Source organism: Amblyomma mixtum, chromosome 7, assembly GCF_055824585.1.
Source record: "Amblyomma mixtum isolate Tamu chromosome 7, ASM5582458v1, whole genome shotgun sequence".
NCBI classification, from domain to species: Eukaryota; Metazoa; Arthropoda; class Arachnida; order Ixodida; family Ixodidae; genus Amblyomma; species Amblyomma mixtum.
The window spans coordinates 64,154,000-64,172,951 of record NC_143018.1 but is presented as its reverse complement, the minus strand read 5'-3'; the positions used below and the strand labels follow the sequence as shown (position 1 = coordinate 64,172,951).

Here is an 18,952-nt window from a genome sequence, read left to right as displayed (position 1 = left end):
GTAATCTTGACATTAAGCTACTCATGAAATAAAAGTACCTGATATCATGTGTGTGCGCATTGACAACGAAACTTTGCCTTCATGTTTGTATGGGTTGAATCTTTTAATTGCTACTAATTTCCGAATCGTTATTAAAGTTTTGTAGGGATGAAGGCGGGAGATATCACAAAGGCGTGGATGGCATATAACTACAAAGATAGCAGATTACTTAAACGGGGAATATTAAAAAGAGAACAAAGGACAAATAAATCACCTATGCGAACAAAGGGCGAAGTAGCATCGAGAAGCAAGCAGCAACAATGGCGAACCGAAATGAAACAGATTTTGGTGTCATGGGATGCACTCTCCTTACCAGCCGCGCTGGTTCAGTTGTTACGGTGCTCGTCTATCAAGGCGGAGTAACCCTGGTTCGAACCCGGCCTTGGCGGCTGCGTTACGCTGGAGGCGAAACGCGTAAGGCGCCCGTGTGCTGTGCGATGTCAGTGCGCGTTCAAGATCCCCAGGTGGTCGAAATTATTCCGGAGTCCTCAAATATGGCACCTCTTTCTTCTTTCACTACCTTCTTCATCTCTTCCTTCACGGGGCGGGTTAAGTGCCCCCTAGAGTTCAGAGAGTTGCTGCGCCATTTCCTTTCATCAACGAAAGAATTTTCTGTACTTCCTTGACGGTGCGATGACGGCAGAAACATTTCCATAAAGAAACACTGGTACAGATATTCAGTGATGAAACAGGAAACGGCGACTACGATTGTTAAATTTCAGAGCTCATTAATTAACGCCTGAAAAATTTGTAAAGCAAACGAGGAGTAGCTAACATTATGTAACATTATGTAAGCCCAACGTTGCCCATACATGCCGCATGAACTAAGGCCCCGAAAATGCCAGACATTAAAATCAGCTCCCGAAAGAATGAAACGTTAAACGCCACACAGATTCCAAACTTGGTTGAATTGATCAAGTCAAAAAGGAAAACATAAAGCTAAATTGGTAGGGGTCCTCAGTTGGACGGGGTAGACGTGCTAAAGCAAGAGTTCATTCCTCACGTGCAAGGGACACTTAACATCCGCCTTAAGGGTATGACGAGATATATTTAGGTGGTTAATGTCCATATATGCAGAATTAGTCACTCTCAACGATCATAGATGGGGCGAGTCCTCCTACCACTACCAGCGCAGTGGTGCAGCGGTTAAGAGAAACGCCACTGCACTGGCAGGTGTCTGTTTCTATCACAGCCACCGGTACTGACTGTGCGACCTATGTTGCTCTTCCCGAGCAAAATCTCGCGCAGCTGGCACGACGCTCCTCTGAATTTATCCAAGCTTACCCGAATTACTACTCGAGCTTACCCGAATTATCAGGTAAGCTCGGGCAGTAATTCGGGTTGCTGAGTAACGTTGTACGTATACCTACTTACGTACGGTGGCAAAATTCTTGTTCAGTGTTGGTGAGCGCATGAGTGTTTTCGCACTAAAAGTTTACCTAAACTGCATGAACTGCCCCAAAACAAGACCACACTTCCCATTCAGATTCCTTACGAAGGTACAAGAAAGGACGGACATCGATTACTCACCTGGGTCGTAGACGAGATTCTGCTTGAGCATCGATGTTATGTTGCTAGGCTGTTGATGCTCCGTCTTCAAGAATATGTATGCCATAAGCGCTGCGCCATGAAGGTTGATTCTTGCCAAGCTGGCCATGTTCGTGTAAGCACCTCCGGGGCGGAAAGGCTGCGCTAACGCCTGCAAATAAGCCGAATGGATCATGTATTCCTTGGCACACCAAGTATACATGGAGTAGAATCGCCTATTTCCAGACTCACTGTATGGCTTCCGAGAGAAACTCTCCACTCAGGATGCAATGCTCCAGCTAAAAGAGGACATTCTAGATCCCAGTATTCCTCACCTTACCAAAGCCATTGTGGTGTTAGACATCCCTAACGTTTTTCGTAACGTGCGCCCTGTAGCCACCCTGCAGGCACTCAGTCATCTAAACGTAGCCGTACGGACGCATATATGTATATGTGCCAGCGTTTCTTACCAACCGCACCGCAAAATTTCACCTTAGTTATGTATCTCGACCCTCCATCCCCCCCCCCCCCTCTCCCCCTCTTGAACTGTCAAGCTGGTTAGCAGAGGAACGCCACAATGAGCGGTAATGTCCCCGTTCCTTTTTCACGGAGGCCACCGACATAGTCCAAACTCATGCTCCAGCAAGCCCACCAAACTGCCGCTTATGCAGCCACCCCAAAGCGGACTTAACACATATCGAATAACGCATATCGAATCTGCGCAAACGTGCACACAAACCAGCGCCACCATATGCGGGACTGGAACCATACGCGGAAGTACGGCAGCCACCGCAGCTTTCATTTCCTCAATAGTCAAACCTTAAATGCTTCCGTACACACAGTGCTTTCTGACGTCGTTGCACGTTAAAGGCCCTAAGGTGGTCAAAATTAATATAGAGCCGTTCAACACGGCACCTCTTCCTCTCTTTCTCCTTGTTCAGTCTCTTTTCATTCCTTCCCCTGTGGAGTGGTTGAGGCGTCCGAGGAGAATCGGGGAAGTTGCTGCCCTCTTTACTTTCCTGAAAACCAATTTTCTCCCGCGCCCTACATATACTAAACAAAATGCACCCTACGATATACACGAACAAATGTCCCTGGTGCGACGAAAAACCTACACTATACCACATCACATGGGCCTGCCAAAACATAGACGTGGTCCCCAAAATACAAAACCCGAGTGCGGAGCAGTGGGAGACTCTGCTGTCCAGCGACCGTTGCGAAGACCAACAAGGTCTGGTACAGCGAGCTCAACGGGCGGCAGTGGCCAGCGGAGCCCTGGACTGAGGGCAACCGACCACTGATTAGAGGCGGACGACTTCGACAGAGAAGGCTCCTGGGGGTAGAACCAAGACGTCTCTGAAGATGCCCCCAAACCGCAGGAAAAACCATTAGTGTAAATAAAGTTTTCCCTTCCTTCCCCTTCCCGCGCCCTCAAGATGTGGACAGTCACTCTCTTGGTCATATGTACTGTGCGTAAAGGAAAAGGTTTGTACAATGCCCAGCGTGGCCGTGCCATGTAGCTAAGGCTTCACTGAACTTCGGAAGCTTTTTACAGCGCACCTTCAGATGGTTGATTGCTGGAGCGAACGTCGTCCGGCGATATGTCATATCACGTGATCAGCGCCACTAATGCAGCCCGCATGTCACCCTTCGCTCATGGATCACGTGACTACTTGACGCTTCTCATTCATCGAACTACGAGTGCTCCCCCCCCCCCCAAAGTTACCCGCGTTGATCAACGCAGAAGAGCATAAAAGAAGAGGAAAAGGCAAAAGAACTCCAGGCGACACCACAGCGGGCCAAACCTGTGCGTTCAGTGAGGCCACAACAGCACGACTGCCTTCGTACGCTACAAACGGGAGTCAGGAAGTGACGAACACATCAGAATGATTGTATTTTATAAAAGAAATCCGTAGCATGATTGACTACCCACTTCGTTCCTTTACAATACGTCCAAAACTGCTAGGAAAGGGCAATACATGAAAAGTGGCGGTTTATGCTTCTACTTCACTCTGCGCATGACTTAAAAAACTAACGGAGGCTTTAGTCTAGAGCCGACTCGAAAAAAAAAATATTTTCTTTCATCATCCTGAGCATGCTGTCACAATTCAAGTTCAGCTGCCGCCCATGGCTCACAGTACAACTAGCACATGCAGCGTCTTTTTTCGCTCAACCTTTGTAAAATGTTGTTTTCAGGAAAGGAAATGGCGCAGTTTTACACAATATACGAATTGTTGTGCATAATGTGCTGTTTGCACACACGCTGGTATACAAAGTGGAGCAGTTTCTCAGTTTCTAATCGTACTTTATGTATTTAATGTCCTTTTATTTGGTTTTATTTGTGGGGTTTAAATTCCCAAAGCGATCATTTGAACAATCCGCTGCTCTTGGTAATGATGCACACAATTCTGCTGATTCAATTTCTTGAATTGCTGGCATGTTTTTTCTTTCTGTTTTTCCTCTTTTCTTTCAAAATACTTTACGCTTTGCGCACGGCTCGTTGTATCGCCACCGTTTGAAACGTCGGGTTACCTCGCAAGCTGTTTTCCGAGCTTCTAGTCCCATCCTCTTAGAACGAAAGGAAAGTTAAAGGCATTGAATTAGAACTTCAATATCAGCCCACGTGACTTGCTTCACTTGTGAGTCAATGCACTCCGCCGAGCATTCATATGTCCCAGCTGGAAAACTTGTGTGTGATGTGCAAGGTGAAAAAGTGTTAACCTCTTTTTATTTTGGCGCTGATTCAATAGCAAGATTTTCCCTATCTACTCGTCGTCTCTGGCCATTATCTTTCTGGCCAATACCGCCCGCTGTAGGTGGACAGAGTGAAATCATAACCACCTGCCACGTATTGATGTCGCTGCCTTCAGGCGTCCCAACATGCCAGCACTCCTGGAAGGTTCGGGCAATGAACGCTGTCGTGGACACGGCTCTATCAGCAGGTCCCTGCAAAAAGAAGGAGAGAAATTCAGCTCGTTTTCTGTACGTACTTATTACACACGTATGGAGGCATGTGTAGAGGTGCTACGCTTCACAGCGTTGCTTGCCAATATGAGATAAGCATCGTTTATTCACTTCATTCCTACATGTTCTGTTTGGTACGGTGATTTCGATTTCGAACTTTTTTGTTTAATTACCGTCTCAATTCATATTTTTCTTTTTATGCTTTTTTCTTGTTTCTTCTCCTGCGTCTGCGTCTATTTTTTCTCTGCTTTGCTCTCACTGAAGCATCCCTACTTATGCAATCACTGATAATAATAATATTAATTTTTCGGGTAGGATAGCACACGGATTGCTATCTGAGAGGCATGGTTCTTCATATTATTCGTATCGAAGGCTCAGAAAGTTACCATGCGTCAACTAAAGAAACCCGCATTGCTAGGACCTGCTTATTAAACTGTGCGCTTAATAATAGGTTTTAAAAATAACTTGTTAATTTATTATTGTTAAATCCGCAATTCGATCTGGCTGTCGTGTTTCAAGTTATTGCCATGATAAATTTTATAGTTAATTATTCAGTGAAGGCCAAAAAATGTCCCAGGAACGATTTACCAGATGTGGTGCGGACAAATTGCCAACAATGGCTATATATTAAGCAATAATCTAATCAGTGGAAGCGCTTATCTAAAATGTGAGTTGACTTATACCAATTATAAATTAGGTATTAAATATAAATTCAGCTCCAGAATTTCAGGAATGCATAAAACCAAGAGATTTATCTAGGCACACTACAGAAACGGGCTTCACAAAAAGCGGTGCCTTCAATAAATGTTTCTGGGCTTAAAATTTTCTGGAAACGTTACTCACTTTGTCGAGAGTTCGCCTAACAATAATAGCCAAAATTTAAAAAAAAACAAGGGGCCTTCTTGACCGCATTTTTGGCCCACTCCCAAAAATTCCAGGCGACCCCCAAAATTTTAGAGGTAGGTTCATTCCAGAGAACAAATTAAAGTGGATTAGCTGGAATCAGTAGACGGATTAGTAAGATATTTAGGTAGATTGGGCTGTGTTAAGAATGATTAGTAGGATTAGTGATTTATGCCTGTTGTTGAGCAGAAATGCTTAATGAATAAAATGGTGTCCTAGGAGAACTATGTTTAGAGCGAGACAGAAAACGTAGCTGGTAAGCGGCTCAGCAGAGAGTATTATGGGCGTCTGAAAGGGGGGAGGGGGGGGGGCAAGGGGGGGGGGGGCCGCCTCTACCTGGATTTTCGAATACTTTTTTATGCACTAGCAGAAAACACTACACGGCTTAATCAGCACGCTTGTGTGATAGTAACTATTTGCATTTTGTTTATTAGGTTTAATTCTTTGTTCACTAATATAATCCAATCTATGTTCTCAAAGCGTTGCACTGATTTCATGAGCGCAGCTTATACCACAAATAGTGCCCTTTTGGGGCTAGCCTACCGCCTCCTCCATCCCTGGCCATCGAGTGCTCCCCCGTGAAAAAAGTTCTGCGGACTCCCTTGGACTGCATACATGCAAAACTGTTAAAACACAGCTAGAACATGCTTGCATGCACAAAATGCAACTAGCACAGGAGCACAAAAAACAATCGAACTGTACACGGATTAAAGCTGCCGCTTCGCCTAGCATGCGGTATCGCTGATCGGTTCGCCACGTCTCCGATGACCGAATCTGGCACATACAGCGAGCGACAGCTATTGGCCGGTTGGCAGGCCCGTACGAAGCCAAGTGTTAAATTTCCGGCTGGGCTGACGATCCCAGGAGCTACAAGTACATCTCTGCCCAACGCCTCGTGTACTTTCAGTGCCTGTCACACCATCCGTTTTCAGATGGAAGCAGCACGGACGCCTCGTCCCTCCAGCGAGGCTTGCAGCAGTGGTACACAACATGACGAGCTCGTACAGGCAACAAAAACCACTGAGCCATATTGGGGTCTCGTGAGAGGTACTGAAAAATACAGGGAACGTTGCTCTGTCTTGCGGCAAGGGGCGGCTGTGGCATGTGCATCATTTAACTCTTGCCCCACTGCTCTACTAAAGCGGCGCCACAAGAGGCGAGCCGTGTGGAAAGGGTAGTGGTCGATCGCTTAAGAACCGGAAAGACCAGACAAGCCGCCACGCGCTCCTAATATAATCTTGAGCCGGGGCATGTTTTTTTGTCGTCGTGGTAATATGCGGCTGTGGTAGATTATGACATTACAGGTATCAGAGAAAAGATTGTCGCTTTATTACTGTGGAGCCACGGAGAAGAAAGAACTGCGTTATGAAGGCCAGGACTACTGTCCTTCAGCAAAGCTTACACGCTGCCACTTACCGGTATGCTCTTGTCCACCAGAGGCCACTCGAAATGGAGGTTTCCACTCTCCTGATGTTTTAGTATGACCCAGGCCAAGGCTGTCCTCATGACGTCATAGTCGATGCTTGCGTAGCGTGTCGCTTGGCACATGATGCGCGTAGCGAACGCCGTCAGCCTTGCGGATCAGAGAAAGAAGACAACAGAAACGTTTTCTTTAGACGGTTTGGTTTGATTTGGTTAATGGGGTTTAACGTCCCAAAGCGACTCAGGCTATGAGAGACGCCGTAGTGAAGGGCTACGGAAATTTCGACCACCTGGGGCTCTTTAACGTGCGTTTGCATCACAGTGCACAAGAATGTTTTTGCATTTTGCCTCCATCGAAATACTAGCTAGTGCCCTTGGGATCAACAACCTACTGAAGCATCATGGCGGGTTAGTTCTTATTTTACATCCTTGCATACATAATTCTGTACAATCGGAGACGACAGCTTTTGGTGCACGGAAAAAATAGCTTCTGCTTGGTGAGGAAAGATAGCCCACTGAAACACCTGAGAACTTAGGTGACGTGTTAAGGTTACGTAACGTACGTAATGTGCGTAATCGCAACCTCTCCGTGTACCAAGGTAGCTGGCATTTAACTTTTACAGTGCATGACAGGCTGCTTCTTTTATGAATTACACTTTTCAAGCGATCCCCGCAAGAAGACTTCTGTGAGTATCAGCTTAACTGGCCTAAAACTTTCCGCGTGAACACGGCGTTCAGTGTGAATGGTGCCAAACCACAGGCACGCCACAATGTCGGGCGCGCGAAGTTTTTTCTGACTTAGCGCGAGAGTAAATACACATTCGAAACTTACACATGTGTAGCATTTGGAAATCATCAAACAAATATATTTTCGCCTAAAGAGACGATCGGTAACAAAGTTCAAAAATAAATTCGCGATAACTTGATAGCCCTAACGCAAAGACTGATAAAGATTACTTATACCCATCAAACAGTGAACTCGTTTCAACGCTTGATATTTAAAATTGCGCCACCTATGGAAATAAGGCTTAACTTTAGGCAGGCGTGTTTTGGGCATCTGTTTTTGGCCTCGAACCAAAGAAGAGAGGCTCCAAAGAAAAAAGTTTTCTGTGTTGAAATAAACTATAACCTGTAACTTCAAAAGTTTGCTTTTTAGAACTCCAACTTTTGGAACACTGACACTATTTCCCAGTGTTCGATTACCAGCAGTTGTCTCGCTTGTCATACAGCCTCGTTTCATAGAGTTTATGAAAGCTGTCTGCAGCCGTGTACTTTCCAAGAAGACTGCAAAGCCAAGCGATACCAGCGCGCTTAAAGATTCCAGCTGGTCTAAATTATTCCGGAGCCTTCCACTACGGCACCTATTTCTCTCTTTCTTCTGTTATTCCCTCCTTCCTCCCTTCCCTCACGGTGCATTTGAGGTGTTCAACGAGAAGCGATACTGTTACTGCGCATTTGATTTCCGCAAAAACATTTTTTTTTGTAAGGCAGCGATCGGTCGTTTTTTCTGACAATGCGCGTAAAAACCACGAGTTTACCGTAAGTAGTATGGCAGACGAGGTATTTTGTAATGTTGTGCAGAATCACGTGAAAAAAAGTGGAAAGCGCCATGATAACAAGGGCAAACTTTTGGCTTTGTGCTGAAAACAAGAAGTTGCAGAAGGTCAACACAGGTGCCAGGAAGGGCTTTATGAGGCAGTTAGAAAGAAACGATGTTGGAGACTGTGCATTGCACTTATAGGATTGTAACTAAACTTGTAGATACATTGTCTTAAATATTATTATTGTAGACGAAGGGAATACTTGCGCTGCACGATTCACCGAGGTCTTTTATTTATTTTAGTACCTCGCTGCCAGATATTTTAAAGGAGAAGGGCAGCGCTTTGCATGAAGTTTGTTTATAAATCAATTGCCTTGCACGAAGCACAGAAATGGTTCAACTGCTACTGCAAAGTTCGCTTTACAGTATGGTCAATCAATATTTATGCTACACTGCTTTCGAACAAGGTCTCTGCAGTGAGGAACAATGAGGAAAAATTCCAATCTTATTGTTTAAATATCGAGTTTAAAGTAATTCTTTAACCAAAATTTCATAAATGCAAAACTCTACACTTTATGGTGCTCAGAGTTTTGTAATGAAAATAAGTACGCAAGAAATATAAATAATTTACCAGCTAACTGAAAACTTTGAATGCGTTCTCTTCAACATCATCAGAAATATTGGCAAGAAAAGATAATTACAATGTCAGCCCATCAACGCGCTTATTTTCCGCCTGGTCATACTCTGCGATTGTTGCGGCACAGCCTCAGCTATGCACGAGAACTTAATTTAAAAGTGTACGCCTTGTCACGTGTTGTTCCTTACTGTGTTGTGCTGAAAAAGTGTGCCACTTGCCCGCCTTTCTTCACACCTGCTCTTCTCGTACTACTTCTTCACCAGTCGGTACAACTTCAATAGGGAAACTAGACCTCTGCTGTTCTCTGCACTGCAGTGATAGCCCACAACAAAACAACACATTGTGCCACCCTTGAGGAAAATGCCGCTTCGGCCAACGCGCCTGTCGAACGAACGCACTTAGCCAGTGAAACGGCAGCTGCAGCTGAACCCTGGTAGTTTACCGGATCACCGTTAAGGAAGGAGCGCGGCGCGGCCGTCGCGAAACTAAGCGTAAGTTTGTGTTACCCAAAAGCGTGCCACTTGCGGAGGGTTAGCCCACGCAAAGCACGTGCTATGCTCAGAATTTCTGCGGACACATTACCCTGACTACACGCGTATCCAGTGATCATGCGACCTCTCTTCTTGGACCTGGACACACGCCCACGAGGATGCGAAAAAATACAGGGGGCACTTTGACTGTCTAAAATGCGTAGAGGCGACAGGGTTTTCCGTACCACTTTCACTGCCTCTGTGGCAGTGGTGAGGTCACCACTGGATGACGTCACACGTAATGAATGACTGATTACTAAGTAGTGACAAACTACTAATTCTTGTCCCGACTGCCCCTGTATCTATGCGGACCTGGCCAATTGCCTCTTCTATTGCTCGGCTGCTCAGCAGTCGTGTTCCTACCCCCCACCTTCTCGATCCATCACTATCTGGCTCGACTGGTTTGGTGCTGAAGGGGAGGAAGAACAGCGACTTCTGGTCACCAAGGGGATCGACGTGCTCGGCCTGTAAATTATAGCCGAATAAAGGTCTACTACTACTACTAATCAATGGCTAATTACTGAATAATGACTAAGCTGTGTGGCCGATTCTCGACCGTCTCCGACGGGAACTGATCAGTTTTTTGTCCGAGGAGATCTTTTTCTTGAGTGATGAAGAGTTTCTCCGGCAATGGTCATGCCCATTCACTTCCGTAAATAACAGTCATCTTGTCCTGGTTTTTAGGGCAAACTGGCGCTAAGGTCACCGTTTAAGTGTTTCAATGTCAAATTATTGCCTTTTCACACTTCTGTCAATAGGTATGCTATCCTGTTTTACATCGCCCACGAGCAATTCCTGTTAATCAGAGATGTTTATGGTACCTGTTTAATTAACTGGCCTTACATGCTGAAGGGTCACATTGCCATGTGTTCTTGTAAATGTCACTGTATCTGGTGACCTTGGCATGTGTATATATGTAAATAAATTTTTTTCTAAACGGGTATACCCCACAAAAAAGTAACGACTCTTCGAATAATTAAGAGCAGCTCCAGACAAGGAGGCGTACTCACAAAAAAACATTTACAGTTTCAAGCAGGCTGCGTTCATCAGCTCAGTACAGAGTGATGTCATCTGCATAAGCAGTGACGCGTACCGTTTCGCTCCCTGGCAAAGCCAGACCTCTAATAAAGGAGTGGCGATTGACTGCCAAGAGGAAAGGCTCTAATGCTAAGACAAAAAAAGCTGTTTAGAAAAAATTTTATTTACATATGTACACATGCCAAGGTTACAAGATACATTCACATTTACAAGAACACATGACATTAAGCTTGTAAGGCGAGCCAATTAAAGAGGTACCATAAACATTTCTAATTAACTAACAGGAATGGGCAATGCAAAATAGGAATGCATATATACCGATTGACAGAAGAGCGAAAAGGCGATAATTAGACATTGAAACATTAAAAAGGAGACCTCAGCGCCAGTTTGGCCTAAAAACCAAGACAAGACGACCGTTATTTACAGAAACAAATGGGCATGACCATTGTCGGAGAAACTCTTCCTCACCCAAGAAAAAGAGTTCCTCGGACAAAAAACTGATCAGCTCCCACCGGAGACGGCCGAGAATTGACCACACAGCGCGGCGTCGAAAGCCACTAGCGACCGCGGTGCATCGACTGCGCCATAAAACTAAAAAGACCTGCAACTATTAACAGGCGAGCAAAACGGCCGCTGGGGAAGCGGCCGCGGGAGACGAAGCACGAAATGCCCTGCCCACGAAATCCCGCATGAACCGCGCGCCAAAAGACACGCGCTACCACACAGGTGACTGTAGCGTGGCGATTAGATTCCGGGAGCGGGCAATTCGGACAGGTACTGGAGCGTAACACACCCCACCGCTCTAACCTATCACAAATAGGGAGCACTGCCCAGCCAAGTTTCCAGACAAAGTCAAGTAGATGATCTGGGAGAGGTGTCGACGCTAAACGCGCCCACTGAACGCGGCGCATAGGTGAGCGGCGAGACGCCGGCACAACAGGTAACAATAGCGTGCACATAATGTCCACCACACGGTCTGCAACGACGTTAACAGCAGGTGCTACTGCTCTGACATGCCTGTAAAAGGCCACTGATGAAGCGTAGAAAGCGGTGGGTTGCTCTGACTGGGGTCCATGATTAACTGGGGCCGCCGGATCCAAAAAGCGTAAAGAAGGGCCCAAAAAGTAACGAGCCAGGTTTCGCGCCGGAGACGCGTTTTCTAGCAGGATACGCCAAATACTCTTCAACGCTAACAGCGAGGACGTGACGGACAAATTTGGAAAGGCAAACCCTCCTCTCTCCTGTGGTTGTCCAAGAACAGCACGGGCCACAAGCTCGGTTCAGCCTGACCAAAAGAACGAAAAAACTGTAGTCTGCACTCGCCTTATGACACCGAGGGGTGGTTTAACAGTGTAGCACAGGTACCAGAAGGCACGGAGCATGACGGACTGAACCAGGTAGCGCCTATCAAGCAGAGGCAAATCGAATGTCTGCGCCCTTCGCACACGAGCTGTAATGTCTTCGACGACCGAAGACCATACACCATTCCATATTCCAGCACAGTCGTAGGTCACACCTAAAATGCGCATCTGCGCGCACCACTGCAAAGGTATTGAAGATGTATTGAAGATGTTTAGAAAAAATTTATTTACATATGTACACATGCCAAGGTTACAAGATACATTCACATTAACATGACATTAAGCATGTAAGGTGAGCCAATTAAACAGGTACCATAAACATTTCTAAGTAACTAACAGGAATGGCCAATGTAAAATTAGAATGCATATATACCGATTGACAGAAGAGCGAAAAGTCGATAATTAGTCATTGAAACATTGAAAAGGAGACCTTAGCGCCAGTTTGGCCTAAAAACCAAGGCAAGACGACCGTTATTAACAGAAATAAATGGGCATGACCATTGTCGGAGAAACTCTTCCTCACCCAAGAAAAAGAGTTCCTCGGACAAAAAACTAATCAGCTCCCGTCGGAGACGGCCGAGAATTGGCCACACAGCGCGGCGTCGAAAGCCACTAGCGACCGCGGCGCATCGACTGCGCCATAAACTAAAAAGACCTGCAACTATTAACAGGCGAGCAAAACGGCCGCTGGGGAAGCGGCCGCGGGAGACGAAGCACGAAATGCCCTGCCCACGAAATCCCGCATGAACCGCGCGCCAAAAGACACGCGCTACAACACAGGTGACTGTAGCGTGGCGATTAGATTCCGGGAGCGGGCAATTCGGACAGGTACTGGAGCGTAACACACCCCACCGCTCTAACCGATCACAAGTAGGGAGAACTGCCCAGCCAAGTTTCCAGACAAAGTCACGTAGATGATCTGGGAGAGGTGTCGACGCTAAACGCGCCCACTGAACGCGGCGCATAGGTGAGCGGCGAGACGCCGGCACAACAGGTAACAATAGTGTGCCCATAATGTCCACCACACGGTCTGCAACGATGTTGACAGCAGGTGCTACTGCTCTTACATGCCTGTAAAAGGCCACTGATGAAGCGTAGAAAGCGGTAGGTTGCTCTGACTGGGGTCCATGATTAACAGGGGCCGCCGGATCCAAAAAGCGTAAAGAAGGGCCCAAAAAGTACCGAGCCAGGATTCGCGCCGGAGATGCGTTTCCTAGCAGGATACGCAAAAGACTCTTCAACGCTAACAGCGAGGACGTGACGGACAAATTTGGAAAGGCAAACCCTCCTCTCTCCTGTGGTTGTCCAAGAACAGCACGGGCCACAAGCTCGGTTCAGCCTGACCAAAAGAACGAAAAAACTGTAGTCTGCACTCGCCTTATGACACGGAGGGGTGGTTTAACAGTGTAGCACAGGTACCAGAAGGCACGGAGCATGACGGACTGAACCAGGTAGCGCCTATCAAGCAGAGGCAAATCGAATGTCTGCGCCCTTCGCACACGAGCTGTAATGTCTTCGACGACCGAAGACCATACACCATTCCATATTCCAGCACAGTCGTAGGTCACACCTAAAATGCGCATCTGCGCGCACCACTGCAAAGGTATTGAAGATGTATTGAAGATGTTTAGAAAAAATTTATTTACATATGTACACATGCCAAGGTTACAAGATACATTCACATTAACATGACATTAAGCATGTAAGGTGAGCCAATTAAACAGGTACCATAAACATTTCTAAGTAACTAACAGGAATGGCCAATGTAAAATTAGAATGCATATATACCGATTGACAGAAGAGCGAAAAGTCGATAATTAGTCATTGAAACATTGAAAAGGAGACCTTAGCGCCAGTTTGGCCTAAAAACCAAGGCAAGACGACCGTTATTAACAGAAATAAATGGGCATGACCATTGTCGGAGAAACTCTTCCTCACCCAAGAAAAAGAGTTCCTCGGACAAAAAACTAATCAGCTCCCGTCGGAGACGGCCGAGAATTGGCCACACAGCGCGGCGTCGAAAGCCACTAGCGACCGCGGCGCATCGACTGCGCCATAAACTAAAAAGACCTGCAACTATTAACAGGCGAGCAAAACGGCCGCTGGGGAAGCGGCCGCGGGAGACGAAGCACGAAATGCCCTGCCCACGAAATCCCGCATGAACCGCGCGCCAAAAGACACGCGCTACAACACAGGTGACTGTAGCGTGGCGATTAGATTCCGGGAGCGGGCAATTCGGACAGGTACTGGAGCGTAACACACCCCACCGCTCTAACCGATCACAAGTAGGGAGAACTGCCCAGCCAAGTTTCCAGACAAAGTCACGTAGATGATCTGGGAGAGGTGTCGACGCTAAACGCGCCCACTGAACGCGGCGCATAGGTGAGCGGCGAGACGCCGGCACAACAGGTAACAATAGTGTGCCCATAATGTCCACCACACGGTCTGCAACGATGTTGACAGCAGGTGCTACTGCTCTTACATGCCTGTAAAAGGCCACTGATGAAGCGTAGAAAGCGGTAGGTTGCTCTGACTGGGGTCCATGATTAACAGGGGCCGCCGGATCCAAAAAGCGTAAAGAAGAGCCCAAAAAGTACCGAGCCAGGATTCGCGCCGGAGATGCGTTTCCTAGCAGGATACGCAAAAGACTCTTCAACGCTAACAGCGAGGACGTGACGGACAAATTTGGAAAGGCAAACCCTCCTCTCTCCCGTGGTTGTCCAAGAACAGCACGGGCTACAAGCTCGGTTCCGCCTGACCAAAAGAACGAAAAAACTGTAGTTTGCACTCGCCTTATGACACGGAGGGGTGGTTTAACAGTGTAGCAGAGGTACCAGAAGGCACCAAGTATGACGGACTGAACCAGGTAGCGCCTCTCAAGCAGAGGCAACTCGAATGTCTGCGCCCTTCGCACACGAGCTGTAATGTCTTCGACGACCGAAGACCACACACCATTCCATATTCCAGCACAGTCGTAGGTCACATCTAAAATGCGCATCTGCGCGCACCACTGCAAAGGTATTGAAGATGTAATACGAGTCTGGGAAGACCCCACAAAAAAGTAACAACTCTTCGAGTAATTAAGAGCAGCCCCAGACAAGGAGGCGTACTCACGGAAAACATTTAAAGTTTCAAGCAGGCTGCGTTCATCAGCTAAGTACAGAGTGATGTCGTCTGCATAAGCAGTGACGCGTACCGCTTCGCTGCCTGGCAAAGCCAGACCTCTAATAAAGGAGTGGCGATTGACTGCCAAGAGGAAAGGCTCTAATGCTAAGACAAACAAAAGGGGGGAGAGCGGACAACCTTGACGGACGCCGCGGCGAACATCAAATGCGGTACTTTCCCGGCCATCGAGGAACAGAGTGCTTGAAATATCTCTGTACATCTCTTTAATGAGAAGCACGAAAGAAGGTGGGAAGCCGAAAGCATCCAGCATCCCGTAAATGTACTCGTGCTCTAAGAGGTCGAACGCCTTTTCCTGATCAAGGGAAACAAGAAGACCCTGTGCGCGCCGTCGTAAAGTATACGCTAGGATGTCGCGCGTTAAAGAAGATAAACTGTGTATTTCACGGCCTGGGATGGAGCAAACCTGGTGGCAGGAAATAAGTGACGGGAGGAGAGCTCGTAGACGACGAACGAGTAATTTTGCTAATATTTGTAATCTGAATTTAGCAGGGTGATAGGGCGCCAATCTGCCGGACATGTCGACATAGGAGACTTTTTAGGAATAAGGACAATGTGGCCTCTTTTGAATGATTCAGGAAATATGTGCTCAGTAAAGCATATTTTTAATACTTCCGAGAAAATAGGGCCCACAATATCCCAAAATTCTAAATAGAACTCCACAGGAAGGCCGTCTGGACCAGGCGCTGAGCCTCGTTTCATGGAGTCCAACGCCTCCTTGATTTCATCTGTTGTTGCCACAGCCATAAGGCCGTCATGGTGTTCAGTTGAAACCTGCGGCAAGCCTGCTAAAAATGGGGCTGCGGAAACGACATTGCGATCAACTAGAATGACCGACTGAGCAATACCCCTGAAATGGCTAAAAAACGCACTGAAATTCCTGCCACCTGGTTGGGACGTAGCCCCGGCGGAAGATGTAAACGCAGGGGCACCTTGAGTGTACAACAGCTCTTGGCGGGCCTACCGAAGCACCTCAGGATGAGCAGTTGGACTGCGTCGACAACGCCATGCAGCCGCTGTCAAAGAGGAGGCACGTAAAAGACGCTGTAGGCGCTCCGAAAGCTCCTCTTTCCATGCGCACATAAGCGACGAAGGTGACGGGGTGCGTTGAGCAATACGTAGCTTCGCCGTCACCACACGCACCTCATCTGACACGCGAGCCCTAAGGGCTCGACCAGATGCGGCGCAATGGTGACGCCACTGCTCCTTCAGACGGTCCCAGTCACCAGGCACCGCCCCAACAACCGAAAAACGCAAGACCCGTGTGAGCCCCTCTTTAGTGCTGGCGTCGTGAAGTATGCGTACATCCAACCGCCATGGTCTATGGGGTGATACTGCAGGCGCCGGAACCGTGAGTGATAGAAGAAAAGGGCGGTGGTCTGATATGTGCACCGGCGAGGATGGCAGCGTCAGTACATTAGCTACACACACTGACCGCGAAAGGTTCGCCGGAACGTACGCCCTGTCTAGCCTACTCGACGATAACCCGCGACGCCAAGTTCACACAAAGACGTTGCCATAGAGGAGCTCATACGCGTCCGTGAGCATGAAATGGTTCGCTAAGCGGCGCAACTCACGCGCATTCCAGCCTGGCCTACCCCTACCAGGGCCTTGCACATCGGCGACCGTATCGAGCACGCAGTTGAAATCGCCCAACATCACAACTTTACGCCCTCCAAGAAAATACGCATCTAAATCTTTAAAGAATGCGTTTACCAAATTGGAATGCGCAGGCGCATAAATACAAAGAATTCTCAGGTGAAGTGCGTTAAACGTGCAGTCGAACGCCAACACGCGTCCAAGCGCATCGTAGGTAACATGATGATCGCGCAACAGTGAGCGGTTTAAAACAAGAACGCCAACGCCGCTAGAACGCGTGCTGGCGTACGAAAAGAAGGCATCGACGCCAAACCTACGCTTGAATTTCAACACGTCACTGAGACGAAAAAAATTGGTTTCTTGCAGGCAGACGATATCGCAACCCGAGGAACGAGCGAATGCGACCACCGTTGCCTGCTTCAAAACACTGCGGAACCCCTGCACGTTAAGAGTAATAATTTGAAGGTTAGTCATTTTGGAAATGAAAAATGAAACCTGAACAGTCGTGATGCTTAGGCAATACAAAGCGCGCCGCGAACGGCGCTAAACCACCTCACGTTTTGCGGAGGGTCGGACCACAGGAGGCACGAGGCCTCCTTGGCCGACCGGCAGAATTGTCCGAGTCCGTAGTCGACGCATGTGGACGCTTTAAGCTCGAACTTAAAGCGACCATCTCAATATCCGACGACTCTTCGCTAGAAGTGCTAGCGCTGATCCTCGATGTTGAAGAGGACGGCGACTGCACAGGGTCAGCGTCTGGAGATGATCTTGGCTCTCGTACAAGCGATGACGAAGACGACGATGGCGGCGTCGGGTCCTCCTCAGGCGTGATGACAGTCTCGTCAATGACGAGGTTGACTGAAGAGGCCGAGGACGTCAAGCTGCTGTCGTCACCGTGGACCTTAGCTATGTCGGCGTCCCTGCTCAGAACCGCAACGCTGGCCGCGGGCTCTAGCGCGGGCTCCGAGGGTGGCACGTTCTCAGCCTCAGATTTTTCCAGGGACACAGTAGGCTCGGCCCCTGTCTCATCAGGGACGCTCGGAGAGATTGAGGCTGACGCAGCAGGAACCTTTACTGTCTGCTCGCTTGGTGCAGCACAGGACGCATCAACAGCAGACTCCGGCTCTTCCACGTAGCGACGCTGAGACGCAGTGGAAGCAACCGTAACGGCGGCGGTGTTGGACCCGCCGGTCTCCTTGATGGCTTCAACCGCTCCCTGAGCGGCCTGCGGGGGCGCAGGGCGGGCCGCAGCCTCCGAGTACGAGGGCCTGATAGCGCACGCCACAGTAGCGTGCGGATCACCACAACGACGACATGGCAGCACGCAACCCTGGCCTTGGTGCCCAAAGACCCCACAGCGGGCGCAGAAAGGAGCCGTGCACTGTGCCCTGAAGTGCGCAGTGGACCCGCAACGCCGGCAAACGCGCTGCATGCCCTTGTAGTCGCACGTCACGCGGTGGCCCGCGACCTTGATGTAGTTGGGTACGGGTGACTCTGGTTTCATTTCAATCCGCACGTAGCGGGTCCCGGTGGTGACAGTGGGACGCGATCCCATGACGCCGCGACTGATGTGCAGCACCTTGCCAAAAGGGGAGAGAGCCTTGGCAAGGGCGTCACTGGGTACACGTGCGGGCAGAAAAAGAACAGTCACCTGGGTCACTTGCGGGCTCAGGGGAACGATGGCGACGCGTTCCTTGCCGATGGTGAGGCAGGAAGCTTCAACGATTTTAGCCATGGCGGCTTCACTTTTCACAGTGACTTGGTAGTTGCGTCCACCGAAGTGCTGGACGCAGTACACTTCCTCCAATCCAACAACGGAGGCTGTCGCATCGACGACATCCTCCGGACTAGCCCCCTCAGGGACGACAACATCAAAGGCCAGAGCCTTTGTAGGTGGCTGGCTCACCATAATGAGGCGCCCGCCAGCCGAAGGACACCTTGACAAAACAGTACGTCGAAAGGTCACACACCGGCCACCGACGCAAGCCGGCGGCCGGAACACACACCGAAGCGTCCACCAGCGCATCACTCACCCACCTAACGAAGACAAACTGGGCATGTGAAGTGTCACTAGCAGGAGTGAGCAGTCCATTTGGAGTGCGTGGACACATTACACTTCGTTCGCCGAGTGTGTAGCCTCGCAAGCATGACTTACAAAGCAAAAATGTTACCTATAAAATAAGCACTTACAAGTTCATTTCAAATCGTG

General features: G+C 48.4%; 1 protein-coding gene across 1 annotated transcript in view; it reads right to left on the bottom strand.

The window, feature by feature from the left end:
* The window catches only part of LOC149336302 (complement C3-like), a 103,718-nt gene that overhangs the window by 23,347 nt on the left and 61,419 nt on the right, over positions 1–18,952 (bottom strand). Inside the window, exons 25-27 of the mRNA XM_089552809.1 lie at positions 6,850–7,006; positions 4,408–4,512; positions 1,570–1,738 (exon numbers count right to left, since the gene is read on the bottom strand). Of these exons, the coding sequence (XP_089408935.1) occupies positions 1,570–1,738; positions 4,408–4,512; positions 6,850–7,006 (431 nt within the window). The remainder of the gene's footprint in view (positions 1–1,569; positions 1,739–4,407; positions 4,513–6,849; positions 7,007–18,952) is intronic.